Source organism: Heloderma suspectum, chromosome 2, assembly GCF_057233095.1.
Source record: "Heloderma suspectum isolate Gila_16-S chromosome 2, 16-S_ref, whole genome shotgun sequence".
Classification (NCBI taxonomy): Eukaryota; Metazoa; Chordata; class Lepidosauria; order Squamata; family Helodermatidae; genus Heloderma; species Heloderma suspectum.
In genome coordinates, this window is record NC_139459.1 from 13,911,977 (window position 1) to 13,935,986 (window position 24,010).

The following is a 24,010-nucleotide window of genomic DNA, read 5'->3' on the forward strand; positions in this document are numbered from 1 at the left end:
CTGTCAGAGGGTGGTCCTCTATTTGAAGGTGGCCTCCATTTAATGGGCAGTCCAAGTCCAGCTTAAAGACAAAAGCTCGAAGAAGGGAGATTAGGGTCCTTGAAGCGGCTCAGGAAGAGTTAGCACCCTGGAGCGCAGGTTGAGAAACACACAGGTCATGCTCGTCCCCACCAAGCTGAGACCTACTGTATTTCCATTTAAGTTCTAGCTATTATTTCTAAATGTGCATCAAAGGCAAATAAATTAGCATATGCCAATGCTATGCAAATTGGTGTCATCTTTCATCCTCTTTTCTGGTGAAGTGTTCCCAGTTTTGATGTGTCGTGCACAGGGGCCTGCCTGCTCCCTGCCCCCTTCCTGTTATTTGAGCATCCCTTCTGCCTAGCTGCAGCACTTTCCAACAGTTAAATGAGAATAAGATTCCCCCATACACCTTCTAAGGGTGGATCAGATTCTGCATTCCATTGTAATGGTTCAAGGGAGGAAATGGAGCAAAGGAAATTAAACTGCGGAAGACAGTTCAATTAAATGCAGCGGGAATTATATATAATACACGACATTTTTCCAAGACAACCTGCAATTAGCAACATATTTTGAAGCCCTGACCACAGTGTGTGTGCGGGTGTGTGTTCACATTGACATCATGCACAATTTAGCTAAGTTCTTGTAAATCCTAGATACCACAGGTTACTTACGTTGCTTAAAAACCTCAAGGGCTCTTCTGAGGGTGCTGAAGTGAAGAAAAACACAGAGAAAAGAAAGATCACAATGTCAGAGAGGCTGGGAAACCTTGAAACAATATTCAGTTTTTGTTGTTATGGCACTGAAAGGCGAGGAGAGCACAACTTCTCTGTGAACTTGCAGGACTTGGCCCCATGTCAACACCTGGTGACACAACCTTTGAAATCCAGAGCACAACTTCGCGGCCGGGCGTGAGGAATTAGGCTTCTCTTTCCTGCTTGCCAGCGACCTTTTCAAAAGCCCTGATGGCTGAGCAAAGACATCCAGATTTCCCAACAGGAGCCAGCCTAAAATGTTTCGAGGCTTAGAATCCAAAAGGCATCTCACAGACCTCTTCATCCATCATAATTCACACTGGGCACAAGCCACTGGGAAGGTCTCCAGCACAACTTCAGTTTATTTCAGTGGGTCTTGTGCAGGACACCTTCCTGCTAGATTGTGCACCCATAGACCAGATCCATCCGTCTTCCACTTTGACGCCCATAAAAGAGCTGCGCGCATAGATCTAGGGAGACAAGATGGCAACCAGTGGAGGCTGGTAGCTCCGATGTCAGTGGGGCAGTGCACCCCCTCCAGGTTTCAGTCAGAACCAGTCAGAACTCTAAAGGAGCTATCTAATGTGCACCTTCGATAGCTCCTTTAGAGTTCTGACTAAAACCCGGAGTGGATTCAATTCCCCACCAACATCAGAGGCACCAGCCTGCGGTGATGGCAACACTTGCCTTTGCTTGCTGCAGTGAGATTGGGGCAGACAAAATGTCTGAGGCCCTCCTGAACTCCAGAGGGGAATATTCATTCAAGGATATTCATCCAAGCAAGGCCACCGTCCGGAATATACCAAGGTTTTCCTTGCACCCTCGCTTGAGGAACAGCTACTAGATGGGCATGGCTTGAACATTCTGTATTTGGGATACCAAACACTTCGGAAGGAAGGGGCTATTCTCACATGCTGGCTCGTGAAAAGGGCTTGAAAAAGCCCTGTGTGGTGCCCAGCCTCTGGTGAGCTGGTGAGATGTACCTGCCACAGGGCTTCTCCATGAACCCCACCCATGGTAGCATGTCATGCAATTCACTCCTTATGAAGAGGGAACTGCCGCACAATAGGTCTCCCCATGCCACTGCCATGTGTCCTGATGGCCACGTTACCAGGCCCTAAGCAAGGCAGAGTCAGAACACACATGACCAGCCAGGTGTGACAGATAATGGCAGTGCTGGCATCATGGGTAGGCGAAGCCGGGCGTCTGCCAAGGGCCTACACCTCAGCAGGGGCCCCCTGGGCCTGCTCCTCCTCTTCGCCATCGCAACCTGCTTGTTCTCCTGCCTCTCGCTCTGGCCCAGTCGAGAGAGGTGGTGAGATGGAGGAGCAGCAGATGACGTGGCCTCCCTGCTCCCTGGCTCTCTGCCTGCCAAGCCAGCCAGCGGGAGCAAGGATGAGGAAGTGGAGGAGGAGCAGCTGGTGACAAGGGGGGTGAGAAGGTGGACTCACAGAGGGAGGGGGGCCATGGAGGGTGTCTTGCCCAAGGGCCCTCCAAAGCATGGAGCCAGTGCTGGACATTGCCCATGAGTTCTTCTGAGCCCAAAGCCGCCAAGGGACCTCATACTTTTGCCCATAGCTCTCTGTCCCCCGCTATTGCAAAAGCTGCCATCTGGAGCAATGAGTGGACATAGCGCGTGCAAACTCCCCTAAGCCACATCCTTTGCTCATCATTTCCACTAAACCAGGAACTACTTTCTGGAAATGGAAAGGTTTGATTACTGGTATGGCCAACATGAGCAGATTTGCAAAACATTGGAGTTACCCAGCATAGTTTTCATTTTCATGAGTGCTTTCCCCGCAATATTATCTCACTCTTGCTTTCCCTACCTCTTATGGACTTCTAAACCTGGGGCAAACTGCCACCCAAATTCTGGACAAACAACAGAGTTTTCTACAAGGAGTGCTTCCAGACAAGGCTCTTATTGTATCCTCCTGCCTCATCTACGGAATTCTTCTCAGGGTCCAAATGACAATGTCTTCCATTTGCAATCCTCCCATGCTTTACCACTGCGTCGTCTGTCTTTTTTCTTATCAGAGGAAGTAAGTTACGATGCAATAGGTGCACAATGCCTTTTGATCTGTAGTGCTATGAGCCCTCTTTCTGGAAGCACTGTTACTGGGTGGTTCTTCTATCTGCCTAGGCTTCCAATCTGGCACTCTGGGGTTCCTGAGAGAGCCCCATCCCATCCCCGGCTCCATCCTCTTTCGTCCGATGTGTCAGGAATGAATCTGAGCGCGTGGAGATGTCTGGCAGCTCAGATGGAATCAGAATGGGAACAGCAAGAACAGAGGGAGGCACCCTCCCTACTGAGCCCAGATACGGCAAGACTTTCTTTCCAAGTCCTTGACACAAAGATGGCCCAGCCTGAACGGCTCCCCCATTCCTCCACCATGAGAATTCAAATTTCAGAGGAGAAGGGAGAAGGGCATGACTTGAGGGACAGTAGGGTCTGTCACAGAGTGAAGTGGGAAAAGTTAGGGGCAGGGCTCAGACGCTCCACCAGGTTGACCACTCGTGGAAGCCAGTGTAGGAGGGAGCCACCCTACAAGAGGGGCATCCCTGCAAAGCTAGTCTGGCCATGATGTTCATGCCCAGACTGCTGGCAACGTCTCTAACTTCGTTTCCTCTATTGATATTCATAGATGTGTGGATTAGTTGGTTGTGTGCAGTCTGAGAGTTTCCTAGAATCTGCATTTGTAAAGAAGCTGGTCCTTTACTAATAAAGTAGTGTTGGCCTGAAGCTTTGTTTCCTGGAGTGTGTTGATTGTGAAGGGGGAGGACAAAGGAACATGACACAATGGTTGGTGGTTCCTTGGCTTTGGCATGTATTTTTTTCCAATTCTAAAGGTTAAAATGCCTCTCCTAAAACTTAGTTACTGGCAGTAAAAGCTTTGTGCTAAAATATGTTGGTATTTGGTTTGATATTTTTGCCCTGCCCCTTTTGCCTTTGGACCATCCCCTTTTCCTTTCAGCCTGGCCCACCACCGGAGTGCAGCCCCCGAGAGCTTCTTCAAAGGTGAATTTGGCCCTTGAGCTGAAAGAGGTTCAATACCCCTGGTATACAGGACGAGCCAAATAAGTTCTGAAAAACCATAATTGTAAGGAAGTGCACTGACTCACTTCAGCTCTGTCTGCCCACAGGGCTTCTTCCTTGATAAGTTGAGAAGTTCCTTCCCATATCTTTCTTCGATAGAAGCCCTGTTGCATGGGAAGAAAGAAGGTTTGAGGGAATGAGTATAAAAGTAGGGAGAGGGAGAGGGAGAGGGAGGGGATATTTTGGCCAAAGGGTGGCTAGCATATTGCTGAGGAAACCTCCTGGGAAGCAAGCGACTGCCATCTTGGTTGCCCTGAATCTCTGGGGACATCATCAGGACATGCCAGAACAACAGAGGAGTGAGCCAAGGGTTAGCCAGGAGGAGGAGGAGGAGTAGCAGCAGTAATATTTACAAAGCCAACTGGAGTCACAGCAGCGCAAGGGAATGATCAGAACAGGAAGGAGAGAAGAGATGCCCAAGGTGCAGTGAGAGCAACATTAAAGGCCCAAAACATTTCTAGTCCAAAGACACTTCTTCTGGGGCAACCGACTCAGCCTCTTCAAGGATCCATCGAAATCATCTGATAAGAGTATCAACCAACGACTTCAAGCATGTTGGGTCTTAACAGTTTGTTCTCAGTGCAACTTTGACATCTCCTCCCTTCACCCTAAGAGTCAAGTGGTGTCCGTCCTTTTAAGAGGAAATTAAGAGGCACCCATGAAGGAAAATGAAGTACAAAATCTGAGAAGGCCATGACTGTCAACAGAGTCAAATATCCTAGAAGACCCATTCAGGAGAAAGTGGTTTCCAGGCTAATAGGGCTCATCTTTCCCGCCCAGAAAAAAGGGCAAGTCAGCCCAATCTAAGGACATCTTAGCCCCAGCAGCCCCATTAAAAGGGGGGAAATATAAATTGTGAAGTCCTCCAAAGAGAGACTGGGCATACCCATGATTCATGGAAACATCTCATGAGCAAGGTCAAAATTTTGTTTGCCTTCAATCACCTATAAGAGTAACTATCACATGGACTGCTGGGAAAACTTTTGGGTCAAGAGTAGATGGTAATGAATAGAATCATAGAATCATAGAATAGTAGGGTTGGAAAGGGACTACAAGACCATCGAGTCCAACCCCCTGCTCAATGCAGGAATCCAGGTCAAAGCATCCCTGACAGGTGGCTGTCCCCTAGGTCACTGGTTCCATTGTTGTACTGCTCTAACAGTCAGGAAGTTTTTCCTGATGTTCAGCCAGAATCTGGCTTCCTGTAACTTGAGCCCATTATTCCGTGTCCTGCACTCTGGGATGATCAAGAAGAGATCCTGGCCTTCCTCTCTGTGACCACCTTTCAAGTACTTCAAGAGCGCTATCCTATCTCCCATCAGTCTTCCCTCCTCAAGGCTAAACATGCCCAGAGCTTCCATCACAGGTAATCAATGGAGCTGGGCTGAAGCCACATCTTTTAGGTATTTCCAAGGTACATCTGCCACACTATTATTAAATTCAAACCAGTTTGAAACTGGGAGAAGACCACAGAGGCTCCTCAACAGTCAAAGATCGTGACGAAACGTGAGAGTCTTCCACCATTACAGAACAAGAGACACACCTCTCCTTCAGAAAATCTTCAAATTCCTTGCAGTTCTTCCTGCCGTCGTTGAGGTGTTGGACAATGCAGTCATATCCAGCTGTGCTGATCAAATCTGTAGTCTAAGCAAAGAGTTTGAAAAACTTATTTAGAGGAAATACGGACGTTTTCCATATTATGCACCAAATGAGGTTGGTGGCTCCAATGACAATGAGGCAGTGAATCCGCTCCAGGTTTCAGTCAGAACTCTAAAGGACCTATCCAAGGTTGGATTGCTCCTGCAGAGTTCTAACTGGTTCTGACTGAAACCTGGAGGGGATTCACCGCCCCACCAGCCTCCATTGCTATGCACAGAGTAGATGTAAGCAGCCATAGGCAGGGCTATGTTTTGTGTTTCAAAACCATGTGGGGATCAGACGCATATGTATAACAACGCCATGAAGGGTTTACCACAGGGTTGGGAAACCTGGTATGACTGATATGGCCAATGATCAGGGATGATGGGAGTTGTAGTCCAATATCTGGAGGGCCACAGGTTCCCCTACTCCTGGTTTAAAGACATAGCCAAACTTCCGAAGTCCCAGCCTCAGTTTCCTTTCTGCAAAGCAGGCGTGATCTCGCATGCATGTTGTGAGGCTGCTGTCAAGTTCCCTTGTCCTCTCCCTTTGCAGTCAGCACACTCCAGGAAACAAAGCTTCAGGCCAACATTATTTTATTAGTAGAGGACTAGCTGCTTTACAAATGCAGATCCTAGGAAACTCTCAGACTGCACAGAACCAACTAATCCACACATCTACAAATCTCAATAGAGGAGACAAAGTGGAGGTTAGAGGAGTTGCCAGCAGTCTGGGCAAGAACTTCTCAGCCAGACTAGCTTTTCCGGGATGCCCCGCCCTTAGAGTGGCCCCCTCCTACGTTGGCTTCCACGAGTGGCCAACCTGGCAGAGCATCTAAGCCCTGCCCCTAGCTTTTCCCGCTTCACTCTGCGACGGACCCTAGAGCCCTTCAAGTCACGCCCCTCGCTCTCCTCCTCCTCTGCAACTTGAGTTCTCATGGTGGAGGAATGGGGGAGCCGTTCAGGCTGGGCCATCGGTGTGTCAAGGTCTTGGGAAGAAAGCCTCGCTGTATCTGTGCTCCCTAGGGAGGGTGCCTCCCTCTGTTCTTGCTGTTCCCATTCTGAATCTGAATCTGAGCTGCCAGACATCTCCACACACTCAGATTCATTCCTGACAGCTGCCCAGACAAAGGCTGTGAAACATTTTGAAAGATCCAAACCACAAGGAAGGACAAGCTGGGGAGGTGCACAGGCACACCATGCATGCTAAAAAAAAGCCTTTAGAGAAGAGTATCCTTAGAAAAAAACACACGTCGCACCTCCCCTATGAGCCCACCAGCCCGCTGAGGTTGGCAAAGGAGACGCTGATTTGATTCCCCTCTGTTCAAATGATCCAATCGAGGATAGTCCAGCATTGCCTACAGCCAGGATATAGAACCTCAAATCCGGCCCACCTGATGGGGCCAAATCCAGCTGTCCAGGGTTCTGCAGATGCCCATGCTCACCTCCCCTGGCCCCATCCCCTTACAATTGAAGGTTCTGGTGAATTCTTGGCTTTTGCCTGTGCCCCGCCCGCCTTCTAAAAGGCTGAGATGCCTCTCCTAAACCTCAGCTGCTGGCAGTAAGAGCGCTAAGCTAAAACATGCTGGCATTTTTGCTCCTCCCACTTCGCCTTTGGCTCTGCCCCATTTTCTTTTGGCCCCACCCACCACAGGGACGTGGCCCCTGAGAGTGTCTCCAAAACTGAATTTGGCTCTCGGGTTGGAAGAGGTTCAACACCCCTGCCTTGCTGACTTCACTCGTAGTCTTTAGAGTTGCCAACTTTTGTCTCAGGACCAGCTCCTATGGCATTAATAGCAACTTGGTCTGCACATATAAGCAGATAGCCCTGCTCATCTCCTCCCACTAGAAAGTTTCGCCTACCTATCACTGCAGATCCAGCTGGCATTAAAGGCACAGGAGCAGGCCAGGCTGGTTTTTTTATGGTTAGATGGCAATCCTCGTAGCCCAAAACTATTCCACAGCTCAGAGCCCAGGATGGCCCCTTCGGGCCCAACAATGAGGAATGTTAACGAAAAGCAAGTATGGTTGTTGCCGGGCCTTTGCCCTGTTTTTCAGACAGTTTGACTGCAATGGGCACGCTTTAACAATATTTATGTTTGTTACTGAACTGTTTCAGGATTAACTTGAAGACGATCTGCCTTGAGTAGTTCAACAAGACAGCAGGATAAAAATCTTATCTGGTCTGAGAGGGTAAAGAGTTAGAAGCCAAACTTGACCGAACACATATTACCTGTATTCATGGGGGGGGGGGGAGGGCTGCAAGGAATTAATAGGGGTAGGCACTAAAACAATAGGGAATCCCCCCTCCCCCGCTGCTGCCGTCACTGCCCACCCAGAGGTCTACAGCATAATAATCTTCAGTGTTTGCGTTAGGGAACGGCTTCTTTCTCTTTTTTTCTTAACCAGTATTTAAACGGGGTGGCCCTGGATATGCAGAAACCACGCACCCCTCTCAGCAGTCCTGTTTCACTGCTGAGCTGGTAGACACAGGACCACAGACTTCACTATTAGAGGGTAGAAGTTGCACCTGCAACAAAATGTTGCAGTACAGCAAAGATTCTAGCCAGCCATGTTCATTTGAAATTACTCCATTCCCCTCTCCTTCCAACCTGTTTTCCTATTCTCCCCTTACCCAAAACTGAGAATGCTCATTGCCCTCGGGGCTCTTTTTCTCTTTTTGTACTTCTGCAAAACTTGGGGTTCTCCCCAAGCCTGCTGATACCTCCTGGGAGGATGGTGCTGTATTTGGGCACATCAGGATTCACACTCAGAAAATGAGCTTGCAATCATTATTTAGGGCTTGCTACTGTTCTTCTCCCATCTGAGTAGTAGCACTACCCCAAAAGCAAGCCACAGGAGAAAGGAATAAGAGAAGTGGGTGCTGCTTCACACAGAATGAGATTGCAACATGGTTGATGTAAGTCGGCCCGGGAGAAGGAAGTGAAAAGTGAGAGGGAGCTGAGAAATCAAGGAGGGACCTCTGGGGATCTCTTCCAAAATGCACTGGAGCATTTGCAGTGGCATGCCAAAGAGCAAATCCCACACAGGGCAGTCAATGTGCACAGCCAGCTCAAGTTGGACAACATGGACAATGTTCTTCTCCAAAGCTACCACATGCCAGCGGACCCACAGACACTAACACATCATTGTGCAAGAAATGCACAAGTTATTTCCTTAGCTCAGCCTTCCCCAACCAGGTGCCGGTCAGACATGCTGGACTGCGGTTCCCATCATACCCAGCCAGCTGTGGACTTGCTGCTCAGAGAGCAAAAGCTCTTGGACTGGCCCTGCATGTGGGTGCCTCCGATGGTGCAGAAGCAAAGGGCAGCCAAGCCAAAAGATGCTCAAAGGGAAAACATTTCATGTCAACTGAGCTAAGCTGCGGATGCCTTCCTTGAGTCCCTCGAGACGCTGCTCAAGCCCAGCCAGTAGAAAGACGGATTCTGATACCACTGGCCAGTGCATACGTGGGCTTGGCATTGTTCTGTGCACTCTACATGCAGCGGGGGGACATGTCTACCCCAGGGGCAGATATTTTTCTCCCTCCCTCATAATATTAGAACCTGGGGTCATCCCATGAAGGTGATTGGTGGGACATTCAGGACCGATAAAAGGAAGGACTCCTTCACACAGCACATAGTCAAACTGTGGAATTCACTTCCACAGGATGCAGTGATGGCTACCAGTTTGGATGGCTTTAAAAGCAGGTTAGACAAATTCCTGGAGGAGAAGGCTATCAATGGCTACTAGTCCTGATGGCTATGTACTACCTTCAGCACCTGTGGCAGTGAGCCTATGTACACCAGTTGCTGGGGAACATGGGCGGGAGGGTGCTGTTGCGCTCATGTCCTGCTTGTGGGTTCCTGGTTGACAGCTGGTTGGCCACGGTGTGAACAGAATGCTGGACTGGATGGACCCTTGGTCTGATCCAGCAGGGCTCTGCTGATGTTCTTATGAGTGAGCTTCAAGCACTCTGAGACACCACACACACGCATACCAAATACATATAAATGCTTCTTATGACCAGAAGCCTACGTAAGTACAACACGTGCCACTGACGTGATCAACGTGCCACCAAAACGCCATACAACTCACAGTTAACAGATCACATGGGGCAGGACATACTCTTGTACGAATGTCTTTGTGTAGGCCCAGATGCATACAAGCTGTTCCCCATGAGCTAGAGGGGATGAGTGCACCAGCTTTCCACCGCAAAAAAAAAGATGTACACACCAAGCATGTGTGTGTGCCAAATCAAAGGCTCCTGCTGCCCCATAAAACAGCCCTCCCCTACCTGGCACCCTGCAAACCAGCCAATGCCTCAAGAGGGGAAGAAATCAGATTAGGAGGATGGCTTAGGGCAGCATTCCCCAATCTGTTCCCCTCCAGATGTCTCAGACTGCAACTCCCATCACGCCCAACCAGCCCCAAAGAGTTCCTCCATGCCTTAAAGCAGCCCTCCCCATCCAAGCGTCCTCCAGAACTGTTGGAGTAGGACTCCCATTGTCTCTGCTGGCTGGGGATGGTGGGAGTTGCAGTACGACCCATCTGGAGGGCACAGGGTTGGGGAAGGCTGCCTTCAAGCCTCATGTCTTTATTGTGACTTGACCTTTTCCAAGCTGCAGTCTCCTTCACCAAAAAGCCTGGTGATCTGCCAGGCAATGCAGTGGGCCAGTCCCACTGAGGAGTTCCCTTAAAAGAGTCTTAATTTCCTCAAAAGCTTATGCAAGGATGAGGTTGCAGCTTTTTCTGCCGGGTATTAAAAACCACTGTTGCCGCTGCCTGGAGCCCTTGTCATGGCAGCCTGAGAAGCAGAGATCCTCTTTCCACGTAATCTTGAGTCTTCAATGACACAAAGAATTCAAGGTCCCAACGCAGAGACAACTCTGTTTCAAATCCTTTTCTTTAGCTGCAAGATCATTTGCTCTGAAGCAGACATACTGACACTAGCAGGATGACGTATGAGCGGTGCTCTTTAAGAGCAGCATTAAAACACACACACACACACACACACACACACTTCCATAGCTAGTTGGGAATGGCCGCAGAGAGCATCCCATCTGTGCGGAAGGTCCCAGATCCAGGCAGGAAAAGACCATTCTCTAAGGTCTAATGTCAGAGAGGTACTGCCCATTGGGGTAGACCCCCTTCCCCAACCTGGCACCCTCCAGATGTGTTAGACTGCAATTCCCGAAATCCTCAGCCAGCATGCCCAGTTGGGGGAGGCTGACGTAGGTCTCCTGACCCTTAAAGTGGCCCTCGGACACAGCGGAGGCTGGGGCGGGGAATGCGCTCCAGGTTGCAGTCAGAACCAGTCAGAACTCTAAAGGAGCTATCCAAGGTGACCGCTTCTGACTGAAACCCAGAGCGCATGCACCGCCCCATGGACAGCGGAGCCACCAGTCTCTATGGCTCGGAAGTACACAGGTACCTCCCAGGTGAGCCTTTTATTGTGCAATCGCCCTGCCTCATCCACAGAATCTTACAGGGGGTCCAGTTGGCTACATCTTCTATTTGTACCCCTCCAGTGTCTTCCAGGAGCTCCTGTGCCTTTAATCATAACTGGATCTGCATGTATTAGCAGATAGTCATGCTCGTCTCCACACAGTAGAAAGCTTTGCCCACCGATTATTGCAGATCCAGCTGGCATTAAAGGCCCAGGAGCAGGCCTTGCTGGTTTTCTTGTGGTCAGTTGGCAATCCTTGTAGCCCACAATATTATTCCACAGGACTCAGGAAAAAGTAGCATCCAAAGGGCCGTATTTGTTCTCCACTTGGCCTGACCTTAATGCACCTAGCCAGGCAAATGAATTTCGGAGGTGATGCAGCAGTTGCTGTGCCGGGTTAGCGGCACGGGCACCTCACCAGCATCGTCCTCAGCAACAATGGAGGCAGAAAGGCGAGTGTAAATTGTGAGGCTCAGGACGTATCCAGTTCGCCATCTGTGGCACAGCTACAAACAGAAATAACCCCAGAAAAGCTATTTGCAGGAATACCAGCGGGACATGGAGGTGGGTGTCAGGAGTGCCTTGGCAGCCTCTCTCAGTAGATTCCAATAGCCAACTCAAGACACAGACGAAAGGAATTCTTTTCAAAGCTTTAATCCTTTTACAACTTAATGACTCTTTCAGATGCTAATCACCAGTGACTAAAGCAAGGAGCAGCAGAGTGGCCTAAGCTTCAAGTAGGCAGTTGATCCCCATTTGAAAGAGAGTCACTTGAAGACCCAGAACTTATGGGCTAGGGAGAGATCCTCCCTCTTTCCCTTGGGTCCATGGGAGGCGGCTGTTGCTTGCGCGCCAAATGGGCGCTACGCCTCCTTTCTGCGCCCTCCATCGCTCATCGCTCTTTGCGTCTGCGTCGAGCATCTAAGAAGCCCCCCTCCCGCACTTCTTCACTACCAGGGTCACTATCTATCTCTGGAATGCCAGCAGGAGGAATCTCTGCAAGGTGCTGAGCCTGTGAGGGATGAGCTGGCTCCTCTCCCACCGATTGCTGTTCCTCCTCAGAATCAGAACTGCTCAGGGGCTCTCTGGACTCAGTTTCCACCCTGACAGTAGGCAATTTCAAGGTGACGAGTCAATGGTGGATGAGTCCTTGATGCAGCAGGAGACGTGCAGCAGTGCCAAGGCAAGTGGAAAGAAACCCCAAACGCCGGAAAAGGGTTGAAGAACATAATGCCTTCAGTTCATTCATTCAGCAACAGAAAGCACAGCATCCGCCAGCGGGGTCAGCACAGGGTTTGGGTTTTTTGTTTTTTGTTTAACTCCTCTAAGCAACATAAAATGTTGCCACACTGCCTCCCTTCTCCTTGTGTCTTCCTGTATGCTGAGCGGCATCACAGGAGCCTGTGAAATGACCAAGAGTTGACCAAGATCCTATTTTTTTCCTTTCATTTTTCATTTCAGTAACTTCGGCTATCACACCCTTGGGCTCTACGTTCAGTTAATCTGAGCTTCTGGCGACAATCCTATACACACTTACCTGGAAGTAAGCCCCTCTGGAATCAGTGGATGCTTCTTCTCAGTAAGCAAAATACTGCCACTATCTCTAACCCGGATCTCTAACTATTTATTGTAGTATTTATTTTATTTATTTCATTTCTATACCACCCAATAGCCGAAGCTCTCTGGATGGTTCACAAAAATTAAAACTGCAGAGCACAGCATAAAACAATATAAAATATGAAAGCTTAAAACCACGATATAACAATACTACCAGAATAAAACCTAGCAGCAATGCAGAGATTTAAAATATGGATTTAAAACACCAAAGCTAAAAGACTAGGAAGCTAAAATGCTAAAGTACTGGGAGAATAAAAAGGTATTCACCTGGCGCTGGAAGGAGTATGACGTAGGTGTCAGGCGAACTGTCTCTAACTATCTCTAACATAGATCTCTAACTACCACTGTCTCTAACATAGATCTTCCACTGTCTAACATAGGTCTCTAACATAGACCAATGGCCGTTGAGAGGCATCCTGCCTCTGATACAGGAGGCAATATATAGCCATCATGCCTATCTTCGAGGGATCTACTTTGCTTTTTATTGAACCCCGAGATCCACCAACGTGAGCCTGGTGCAAAAGACATGCACTTAGGATTCTGAGCCCAGGCATTTGGTCTGAGTATCAGGACTGAACAGAACTCACAGTCCTTCCACCTAAAAATCTACTCCTGGATACCCCAAACTTTCTTCATTTCAGTGGCATCATTGAGGGAGGTAGAGGAGTCATTTTGTCACTGCTATTGTTAAATAATTGGGAATCAGGAATCCTTGCTGACCCACTGCAAATCACCCAGTAGATCCAGATCTACCTTCTGCCGCCTCCTTCTATACAGTATGCTTATCCCCAAAATGCCTATACTGACCTGGTTTGCACAAAGCAACAATCCACAATTTGTTGAATTGAGGAATATTGATTATTGATACAACCCGGAACTATGGGCTGTTAACCACGAACAACCCACAAAGCGAACCCATGGTTTGTTGTTGGGTTGTGAACTATGCGGTGCTTAAACCACGGGTTGTTGTTACATGCAAACCCAGAATCGAGGGTTGTTCGTGGTTAACAACCCATAGTTCCACAGGAGATTCAATCATGAGTCTCTCACCACCTCATCTACTCCAAACCTCAGGCCCCCCCTGAAGAAAGAAGCCACCTTCAGAAAACAAAATGTGTCTTGTGCTTTCAGCATACTTTTGCAAGGCGAAGAGGGAGAGGGAGGAGGAAGTGAGGGATACAGAGCCATTTCAAATGGTTGGGAAACAGAAAGTGAGAGCAGAAGGCAATGCCATTCCCACAGCCCCAGTGGCGCCATCAGGGCAGGAGTTTGGGGCAGAAGTCGAGGTCCCCGCTCAGCATAATGGGCAGGCCCCCAAAGGCAGCAGGGCTGGCTGACCCCATTTTGAACTACATGAATTCATGCACGTTCCCATCTAAAGAGGAGTGCCCTTAATGGACTCTGGACAAGGAAGTCCAGAGACTAAATTACTGGCCTGCACCATCAGGATGCATGTACCAGTAGGAAGCAGCATGGTGCAGTGTCAGATAACTGGTCCATATTAGTTCCATATTGTCTATTCCAGGGGTGTAGGACCTCAGGCCCAGGGCCACATCCAGCTTGCCTGGGCTCCCAATCCAGCCCTCTGGGGCTCCCCAGAAGGACCCACCCCTTCCCCTGAGGACCAATTGTTTGGTGACCTCTTGGCTTTTGCAGTTTTTCCCCCTTCTTAAAGGTTGAAATGCATATCTTGAGGCTGACTTCCTGGCAGGAAGAGCTTTGTTTACAAAACTGTTGTATACATAATGTGCATACCTGGCGCATGCACGGCGTGGGTGGCTACGTACCACCCTACTGTCAGGGTGGAAACTGAGCCCAGAGAGCCCCTGAGCAGTTCTGATTCTGAGGAGGAACAGCAATCGGTGGGAGAGGAGCCAGCTCATCCCTCACAGGCTCAGCACCTGGCAGAGATTCCTCCTGCCGGCATTCCAGAGATAGATAGTGACCCTGGTAGTGAGGGAGTGCGGGAGGGGGGCTTCTTAGATGCTTGACGCAGATGCAAAGAGCGACGAGCGATGGAGGGCACGGAAAGGAGGCATAGCGCCCGTTTGGTGCACAAGCAACGGCCGCCTCCCATGGACCCAAGGGAAAGAGGGAGGATCTCTCCCTAGCCCATAAGTTCTGGGTCTTCAAGTGACTCTCTTTCAAACGGGGATCAACTGCCTACTTGAAGCTTAGGCCACTCTGCTGTTCCTTGCTTTAGTCACTGGTGATTAGCATCTGAAAGAGTCATTAAGTTGTAAAAGGATTAAAGCTTTGAAAAGAATTCCTTTTGTCTGTGTCTTGAGTTGACTATTGGAATTTACTGAGAGAGGCCGCCAAGGCGCTCCTGACACCTACCACCCCTGCTGCACGTCATGTGTTGCAACGGGGCCGCGCAAAGCATGCGCGGGGGGCGGAGGGTGAAGCCATGATGGCTTCTCCCCCCACCCATGATCATCCGAACCCAGGGCCAAATCTACATGGCAACCGAATGTGAACCGCTTTCACGTTTAATGTGGAGTTTCAGGAAATGGGTTTTGGTCTGTCAAGCCACACGAAGCAAAACATGCGGAGTAAACGCTACCTTAAAATCCAGTTTTCATGGCTCAAATGGCACCTTAATCTGCCTTACTCTGCAGTTGGATAGGCGGAGTCCCACTAGCAGAAGCGAATGTCCTCAACCCCATAGATGCTGCTCAGCCAACGAGAGACGTTTGCTCCCTGCCCCTCTCCAAGCTCCACTGCTCAAGGAATTTTAATGGAAGAGATGAGCAATGTCAGCCCCACAACAAGAAGCTCTGTGGGGCCATTTTAGCACGGTGGCTTCCTGTCACATGCAAATCAGCCCAGTGTGGTGTAGTGGTTATAGCACTGGACTAGGACTGGTGGGACCTGAGTCCAAATCTCCACTCAGCCATGAATTTCACTGGGCCACGTTGGGACAGTCACTCTCAGCACAGCATACCTCACAGGCTTGTTGGTGGACATAAAGGCAGGGAGTCAACTACGTATCCTGCCTTGTGCTCCTGGAGAAAAGCCAGACTATAAATGTGACCAATATGTGCGTGAGTTTTAATAACCGGCAGCAGGCTTTCCTGCCCCCAGAGATTCTCTTTAACTGGAGATGCCGCTGACTGAGAGTTAGGCCACCAACATGCAAAGCTGGTGCTCTACTGCTGAACCACGGACCCTCTCCATGATCTGATGACCTGCCTTGTACAGAGCAGGCCGTTAATCCATCCAGTGTGGTGTTTCTGCTGAAACTGATAGCAGCCCTGCAGGGTCTCCAGTAGAAAAACTTCCCTAGCCCTGATACCCGAGATGCAGGACATGGAATAATGGGCTCAGGTTACAAGAAGCCAGATTCTGGTAAACTTCCTGACTGTTAGAGCAAGACGACAATGGAACCAGTTACCTAGGGAGGTGGCGGCCTCTCCCACACTGGAGGCATTCAAGATAAGCTGGACAGCCATCTGTTGGGGATGCTCAGACTTGGACTCCTGCATTGAGCAGGAGGTTGGACTCGATGGCCTTGTAGGCCCCTTCCAACCCTACTATTCTATGATTCTATGATTCTATACCTTAACCTGGAGGTGAAGGAACTGAGAACCACCACTCTATGCCCCCACCTTTTAAAAATGTGCACAAATGTATTCAGGCAAGGCAAATTTACGTATTATTTCTGAGCAATGACTATAACTAAATGTGGTACCAAAAGCCAAGCAGATCCTGCAAATACCTTCCAGAACATAGGATAATTCCTCTCTCTCTCACTCTCTCTCTCTCTCTCTCACACACACACACATGAGGTTCCTGGATTTTTTACGTTGCTTTACTGCATCATATCTTTGTTCTCATGGCCTGATGGTGATATCATCATCTTTCTCTAGCAACGACCTGGCATTGTGCTTTATTTCCTTCCCAGCTGTAATCCGGCACTGGCTTTATTTGTACAATCCCTGCTTTTCGAGGAGCCCTTCTGACTGGCTCCAGAGGCAGGTAGCATGGGGCAGCAGCTTTGACGTGAACAACTCCACAGACTCCTGGGTCAGCTCCAGGTTCAAAGGGGACCTTGGCAAAGTGCCCCCTGGGTGGGCCATTTCCTACATCTATAGCACTGGAGGCTGGTAGCTCCGATGTCAGAGGGGCAGTGAATCCACTCCAGGTTGCAATCAGAACTGTGAAGGAGCTCTCCAAAGTGCAGAGCAGATTCACCACCCCACTGACATCAGAGGGACAGCACCAGGTTGCGGTCAGCTGATATAAGTGATGGACTGCACAAATGTTGGGATGCAGGGGAAGCATTTCCAGTATGCCCTTCCCTTGCCCAACAGTTCTTTCCTGCAAACGCCCGTGTCATTTTGTAAACGTCCCCCCCTCCCTGTCCTGGCCAGGCTCCAAAAACCAGAGCATGAACCAAAAGCATGAGATGCAGCAGCCTTGCTGAAGCTAAACAGGTCCAGTCAAGGCAATATCACCTGAACAGGTGATCCTGTGTGTACCTCATCTAGGCCGCCCTGCGTCCCATCAGGGGTGGAAAAGGGCAAGCAGTCTAGGTGTATCTCTACATTAAGCAAAAAAACAAAAACAAAAACCCATCCTTTCTGGGGCTTTCTGCTTTCGCTTTCTTTGTGGGATTTGGATGGGCTTCTTTACCCATCGGATGCATGGTTTGCATAGAGGAAGCACCTCCCTCCTCCCTGGCACATCTGCAAAGAAGCGGGGTCGGGGGGAGAGAGTCTTGCTTTTGCTGCTTAACTTGTGCGGCACTGTTCCTCGCAGCCCTCGGCACACTTACTTGGGAGTAAGCCCCACTGAAGTCAATGGGGTGCTCTAAATCAACAGAAGACATTGACTCTGAGCTTGGTGGGGTGGGGATCAGATCCGTCTCCCTTCATTGCAAGGAGGCATTTTACTCTCTTCTCCCTCCGATTGGCGATTGAGAGACATGTGGTTTGAACCGAGGAAAGTCCTTCCTCGGCAAGTTCATGGCACTAAGCCGGCCTTGCACACTGCCGATACGGCGCCATTAACTTTTATTACTAGTTGATCTCTGATCTTTTTGAAAGCGTGATAAAGGGGAAAATGTGTGCGAGGCATCCTGGAGGTTGACAACATCATGTAAAGAACCCGCAAAATTCTGTGAGTGACCAATCACAAGCGTGCAATAAATCGCTCGTGTAGAGACACCCAAAGTAAGCAGTCAATAAAACCAATGGATTCTTCTCTGTGCAAGTGTCCACCTCCCACCCATTTGCCAAGATAACATCTAGTACCTCCCTCAAGCAATGGATTTTTCTAGGCCTCACAATACACTTCCTAAGAGAACGTTGCCGTGTACCCTCCCTTCCAGGCCTGCCTCAAGGCACTTTGAGGCAAAGGGCGAGATGGTGCCCACACCACCCCCATTCCACAGATGGAATCCAACTAGACTGCCAGTTGAGTCTTACTTTACTGCAGTACTGGTGACAGGACAGCTTCCTTCCAACACACCAGGAAGCAACAGGCTAGTTTCAGGGAGCAGGGAAAATGGTGCAGAGCTGCTGCCCTGCTCCTAGCATCTGCCTTATGGTAGGCCGACCGTATTCCCTTCTAAGAGAAGTGCTCCCAACCATTCCCTCCAAGCAAGGAAGGAGAAGAGCATTCCATATCCATACACACACCCTCTAGATTTCATCAAGCTGTCTACCACAAATCCAAGATCCCTTTCTCCGTCAGGCATCACCCGCTCAGACCCCATCACCATACACATGAAGTTAGGATTTTTGCCTCAACGTGCATCACTTTACACTTGCTTACATTGAACCACATTTGCCATTTGGCTGCCCATTCTCACAGTTTGGAGAGATCCTTTTGGAGCTCCTCACAATCCCTTGTTGTTTTAACCACCCTAAATGATTCGGTGTCATCGGCAAACTTGGCCACCTCTCTGCTCACTCTGAATTCCAGATCATTTATGAACAAGTTAAAAAGCACTGGTCCCAATACAGACCCCTATGGGGCTCCACTGTTTACATCCCTCCATCAGTAGAGTTTACCATTTATTTCTACTCTATGCTTTCTGTTGTTTAATCATTTACTGATCCATAAGAGGACCTCTCCTCTTATTCCATGACTGCTGGGTTTGCTCAGGAGTCTTTGATGAGGGACTTTGTCAAAATGCAGGTACACAGTGTCTACTGGATCATCCCTCAAAGAACTCTGAAAGCTTCATGAGACAGGGCTTTACCTTTTCAGAAGCTATGTTGATTTTTCCTCCAGCAAGACCTGTCCCTACATGCTTGATCATTTTGTCTTTAATAATGCTTTCCAACAATTTACCCAGAACAAACATTAACCTCAGTGGCCTATAACTTCCTGGATCCCCCTAGATCCCTTTTTAAAAATTGACATGACATTGGTCACTTTCCTCTGGTACAGAGGCTGATCTTAGGGACATGTTAGATATTTTTATTAGAAGATCAGCAGTTTCAAATTTGAGTTCTTTAAGAACTGTTGGAAAGATACTATCTGATTTGTTTTTCAATTTATCAGTAAAGTCTAGAATTTCATTCCTTGTCACCACCATTTGCTTCAGTTCCTCAGACTCCCTTCCTGAAGGCACAGGTATCTGCCCTAAATCTTCTGCAGTGAAGACAGATGCAAAGAACTCATCTGGTTTCTCTTCAGTCTACTCATCCTCCTTTAGTATTCCTCTAACTCTGTTGTCATCCAGCCGTCTAATTGCCTCCCTAGCTGTTTTCCTACTTTTGATGTTTTTAAAGGATTTTAAAATTAGCAATATGCTCCTCACAATCCATGTTTGCATCCATTATTGTCTGCTCAAATTTCTTTTGTTCACATCTGTGTACCTTTTTTTTCTCCTTGTTTGGGCAAGACTTCCATTTTCTGAAGGAAACCTTTTTTTCCAATAGCTTCCTTGACATTGCTTGTTAACTATGTTGGTGACCTCTCGGACTTTCCTAACCTTTCCTAACCTCTAGCATACATTTTTGCTAAGTATCTATTATTGTGGTTTTGAGCAACTCTCAAGCATTCTGGAGAAATTTCACCTCTTGACTGTTTGAACTTTCTTTTTAGCAGTTTCCCTGTTTTAGAGAAATGTCCTCCTTTTGAAGTTAAATGAAACTGTGTTGGACTTTCCCACCTACAGTCCTGCAAGGTAGGCCAGTATTCTTATTTGTAAATGACAGAGACAGAGCTGAGATAGAGAGGCCTGCCTAGGGGCACATCCTCATTCACAGCTCATTCTCTTCACCTCTGTGCTATCCTAACACTCATAGTGAGTTGATTATACTAAGCCTTGAATTTCAGAAGGATTTATTTTATCTTAATGCTGCAGGAGACATTTACAAAGCAAAGAACACAGAAAATGGTATGATTTGGAGGAGGTGCAAAGGCTGAAGGACACAAAATTTGCAAGAAACAGAGACAGACACATATGGAAGAATTGTAGCATTAAAAATGATCCATGTCAACAGCAGAAAGAAACAGCAGAAGCATTTAGACTTCTTTCTGTCTAAACATAAATAGGACTGCACCCATAATGTTGAAATTTCTAAAATTAATGTTTTCCTGCAACCCACAAGCATGCTACACATTCATAGGTGTGTATTGTTACGCCAACCGTGCTTTCCCAAATGCTATCAAGAGTTTCAAAATCCAAGGCACTTCAACATTTTGCATTTTTCTAATAGCTTTGAGTGTTCAAAGCATTCACATATACATTGACCTGGTTCGCAGGATCGCAGATGGTTAATAAGCCACAGTGGCTTGGTAACTACCCTGAACGTGCTGGTCGCATTTACATAATTACCCTCGCCGGTGCAGCTTGTTGTGACATCCGAACCTCATGAGGTTGGGTGGTTGGGGTGGTTAACGAACCACCCAGAACCCATGGCCTGTTTTAGGGTTGTTGGGTGGTTTGTTAACCACCTCAATCACCCACCTGCACCAGGTTGAGACGTCACAATAAGCTATTCCGGGGAGGGTAATTATGTAAATCGGGCCAGCATGCAACTGGCATTTGCAGGGTGGTTAGCAAGCCACCACGGCTCATTAACTACCCTGCAATTGTGCAAACCAGCCATATCTCAATAATCTCTTGCCACAACCGAGCTCAGACCCTAAGTTCATCTTCAGCAGTCCTTCTTCAGGAGCCCCCGCCAAAGGAAGTGAGATGAGCGGCTACTAAGAAGAGGGCCTTTTCTGTTGTGGCACCCCAGTTGTGGAATGAGCTCACAGAGAGGCTCGCATGGTGCCTACGTTGTGTCTTTGCAGTGCCAGGTGAGACTTTCTTATTTTTCCAGGCATTTTAGTCTTTTGAGGTGCAATCCTATGCACGTTTAGATAGAAAAAAAGTCCTACAACTCCCAGCATCCCCCAGCTAGCCATGTTGGCTGGAGCACGCTGGGAGCTGCAGGACTTTTTCGTCTAAACAGGCATAGGATTGCGCCCTAAGCTTTGCCTTTAGTTTCTGTTTTAAATCTGGTACCATATTTTAAATCTTTGCATTGCTGCTATGTTCAGTTTGGTTATTTTTATTTTGTACTGTAGTTTTAAACTTTCATATTGTATTTTATTGTGCTGTGTTGTATTTTATGGTTTTAATGGTTGATTACCACCCAGAGAGCTTCAGCTATTGGGTGGTATAGAAATGTAATAAATAAATAAACTCTGAAAGATAGGACAGTTTTATTATAACCCCCATCTTGTAAATCCATAGCACAAGGTTGGAAAGGTAATGGCTTCATCAAGGCTACAATCCTATTCCCATATATCTGGGGGCAGAGGTGTTGCTAGGCACTTAAAAGATTTGGGCCCAGGCTCATAGGACACAAATCTACATAAAATTTGCATATACTAATTTATATTTATATTTGCAAATATAGAAACAATTACTAAGATTGCACAGGAGGCAAGACCAACCAATTAATTTCTCATCCAAATCATCTCAGGTAAAATACATTTTTCAATTAATCTGCACCCTGGGGCAGATCATCCCAAACCAAGTAAACATGCATAAGATTATGCGGTAAAGCTATCCAGTGACTTCATACAGCAGGTAAGTTCTCAGCAGCTCCCACACTGAGCTCACTCATCTGATTCAATGGGACTTGCTTCTGAGTAAACACATTTAGGATTGCGCTGTTCACCGCTATGCTACACCGGATCAGAGGGAATAGGAGAGATAAGCTCCTAAAGCAAATGCACAGAATTGTTCCAAACCATGATGGTTCGAAGCCACATTCCAAATTTTAGTGTGCAAATTTAGCGCAGGTCAGAAACTTGTACACAGAATAAGAAAATGGTTGCATTGCCTGTTCAATAGTGCAAGTTGGAGCAGGAGATTGGTAGTGCCTAATTTCGAAAATGAGAGAAGCCAGGGCTCTAGCCTGCCTGATGCAGAATCATTTCCCAGCAATAATCCCAGAAACTTTTGGCCAGTGGAGACTGGTGGCTCCAATATCAGTGGGGCAGTGAATCCATTTTGGGTTTCAGTCCAAACCAGTCAGAACTCTAAAGGAGCTATCCAAGGCACAAAGCTGGTTCTGACTGAAACCCAGAACAGATTCACCGCCCTACTGACATGGGAGCCACCAGCCTCCGCTGCTTTTGACACTGTTGGTACTCAGTGGTTCAAGGAAAGGACTCTGCACATGAAACATCCCATTATTATGTCAACTCAGGAGTTGGGGATATGCTCCATCATTCGGAGCAGAGTCTGTGGGTTCATCTGTGACAAGAAGAGAATAAAGATAGAAGGAGGAAGGGACACAGAGGAGATGTGGATTACCAGAGAGCAGAGACCTTACAAAAGTTCAGTGCTCTGGTTAATGCTGCTAAATCCAGCCCTTCCAGGCAGAGACACACATCCTGTGACATCAGGAAGGGGCACAATTTCTCGGGGCACAAGCTTTTGGGATAGGAATCCACCCCAACAATCTGGTAAAGCAGCCTTCCCAACCTGCTGTTCTCCAGATGCAATGGACTACAACTCCCATCATTTCTTGTGGGAGTTGTAGTGCAACACATCTGGAGGGCATGAGGTTGAGGGAGGCTCTAGCAAAGTGAACCCAAAAAACATAGCCTTCAAGGTATCACAAGACTCTGTGCAAGTGTATGTTAGCCTGTGGCTGTGTTCACATGATCATACTGAGCCATCGTGGCTTAAATAAGCCAGTGTGCCTTGCATCATGTGCCAGGCACCTGCGGGTGCCTGTTCCATAATCCAGCTCCCCGTCATAGGTTGTCGTGTCATCTGAACCCAGCAAGGGTGGGTTATTGGCATGGTTAACAAACCACCCAGAACCTGTGGCCTGATTTATGGATGTATTTAAGCTACAGTGGCTTAAATAGTCATGAAAACCAGATCAGGGCTGGTTCGCACGATCAAGCAGTCCGCCGTGGCTTATTTACTTAAGCCACGGTGGGCTTCGGCACAGGCAGCCATTTTGAATATTCAAGCCGCAACTGCATTGTGTCCCGTGAACCCGGCCAGGGTGGGTGGTTGGCATGGGTTAACAAACCATCCACCAGCCCATGGGTTCTGGGTTTGTTAACCACACCAACAACCCACCCTTGCCAGGTTCGGACGACACAGCTGGAATATTCCAAAGTCTCCTGGCATGCCCCACGGTTTGAATAAGCCACGGCGGGCTGCGGTGATGGTGCAAACAGGATCTTGGTATACAGCAGTCTAGCACAGCTTTCCGCAACCTGTGTCTACAATGCCCATCATCCCCAGCGAACACAGCTGGAGGACGCCCGGCTAGGGAAAGGGTGGCCTCACGCCTCTCCCCGCTCCCTCTAGAATCTCAGCCAGCCGCTTTGAAGGAGGAAGACTCGTCCCGCTGTGTCCCCCCCCCGGCAAACAGCTGCATGGGCAGGAGAAGGCACATCTGGCGGAATCCGCCTGCGCGCATCTCTTAAAGGCGCGGGGTCCAGACCCGCCGCGTTACAGCAGCCGCCGGAATGTCGTTCCCCGCCGGGCTCTCCTCCACCAAGCCTTCGGTCCGGGTCCAACTTCGCCTGGCAGCGCTCGAGGACTCCTCTGCCCGCCCTCCTCTGCCCGGCTCCCCTCTCACCCAGAAGTTGTCCTTGAACAGGGTCTCCCGCATGCTGGCTGGGGCGCCTCCGGCAGTTCGATCCCCGCCAGGTGCCCCGAAGCGCGGCGAGAGAGGGACGGAGCCGCCGGGGCTGCGAAACTCGAGTTCCTCAATTCTTCGAGCTTTCCGCCGCCTTCTGCTGGGTCCTAAAGCTATCCGCCCCGCAGCATTTTTATTTATTTTAATAAAATAAAAGCCCTTCTCCATGTGTCCAGCCAGTTTCTTCTAGGCTGGACACATGGAGGAGGGCTTTTATTTTATTTATTTTAGTTATTCATGTATTTATTTATTTATTGCACTTCTATCCCTCCTTTTTTCCTCTTGCAAGGAAACCGAGGCAGCTT

The 24,010-nt window shown here is 48.5% G+C and overlaps 1 protein-coding gene across 2 annotated transcripts in view; it reads right to left on the reverse strand.

The window, feature by feature from the left end:
• Positions 1-23,777, reverse strand: part of PSTPIP2 (proline-serine-threonine phosphatase interacting protein 2) — a 52,242-nt gene extending 28,465 nt beyond the window's left edge. For both annotated transcript variants that reach the window (XM_084832850.1, XM_084832849.1), the window contains exons 1-4: positions 23,646-23,777; positions 5,417-5,517; positions 3,900-3,977; positions 696-730 (exon numbers count right to left, since the gene is read on the reverse strand). In XM_084832850.1, coding sequence (XP_084688976.1) covers positions 696-730; positions 3,900-3,977; positions 5,417-5,517; positions 23,646-23,678 — 247 coding nt within the window. In that variant the 5' untranslated portion in view covers positions 23,679-23,777. The remainder of the gene's footprint in view (positions 1-695; positions 731-3,899; positions 3,978-5,416; positions 5,518-23,645) is intronic.
• Positions 23,778-24,010: the final 233 nt, after the last annotated feature.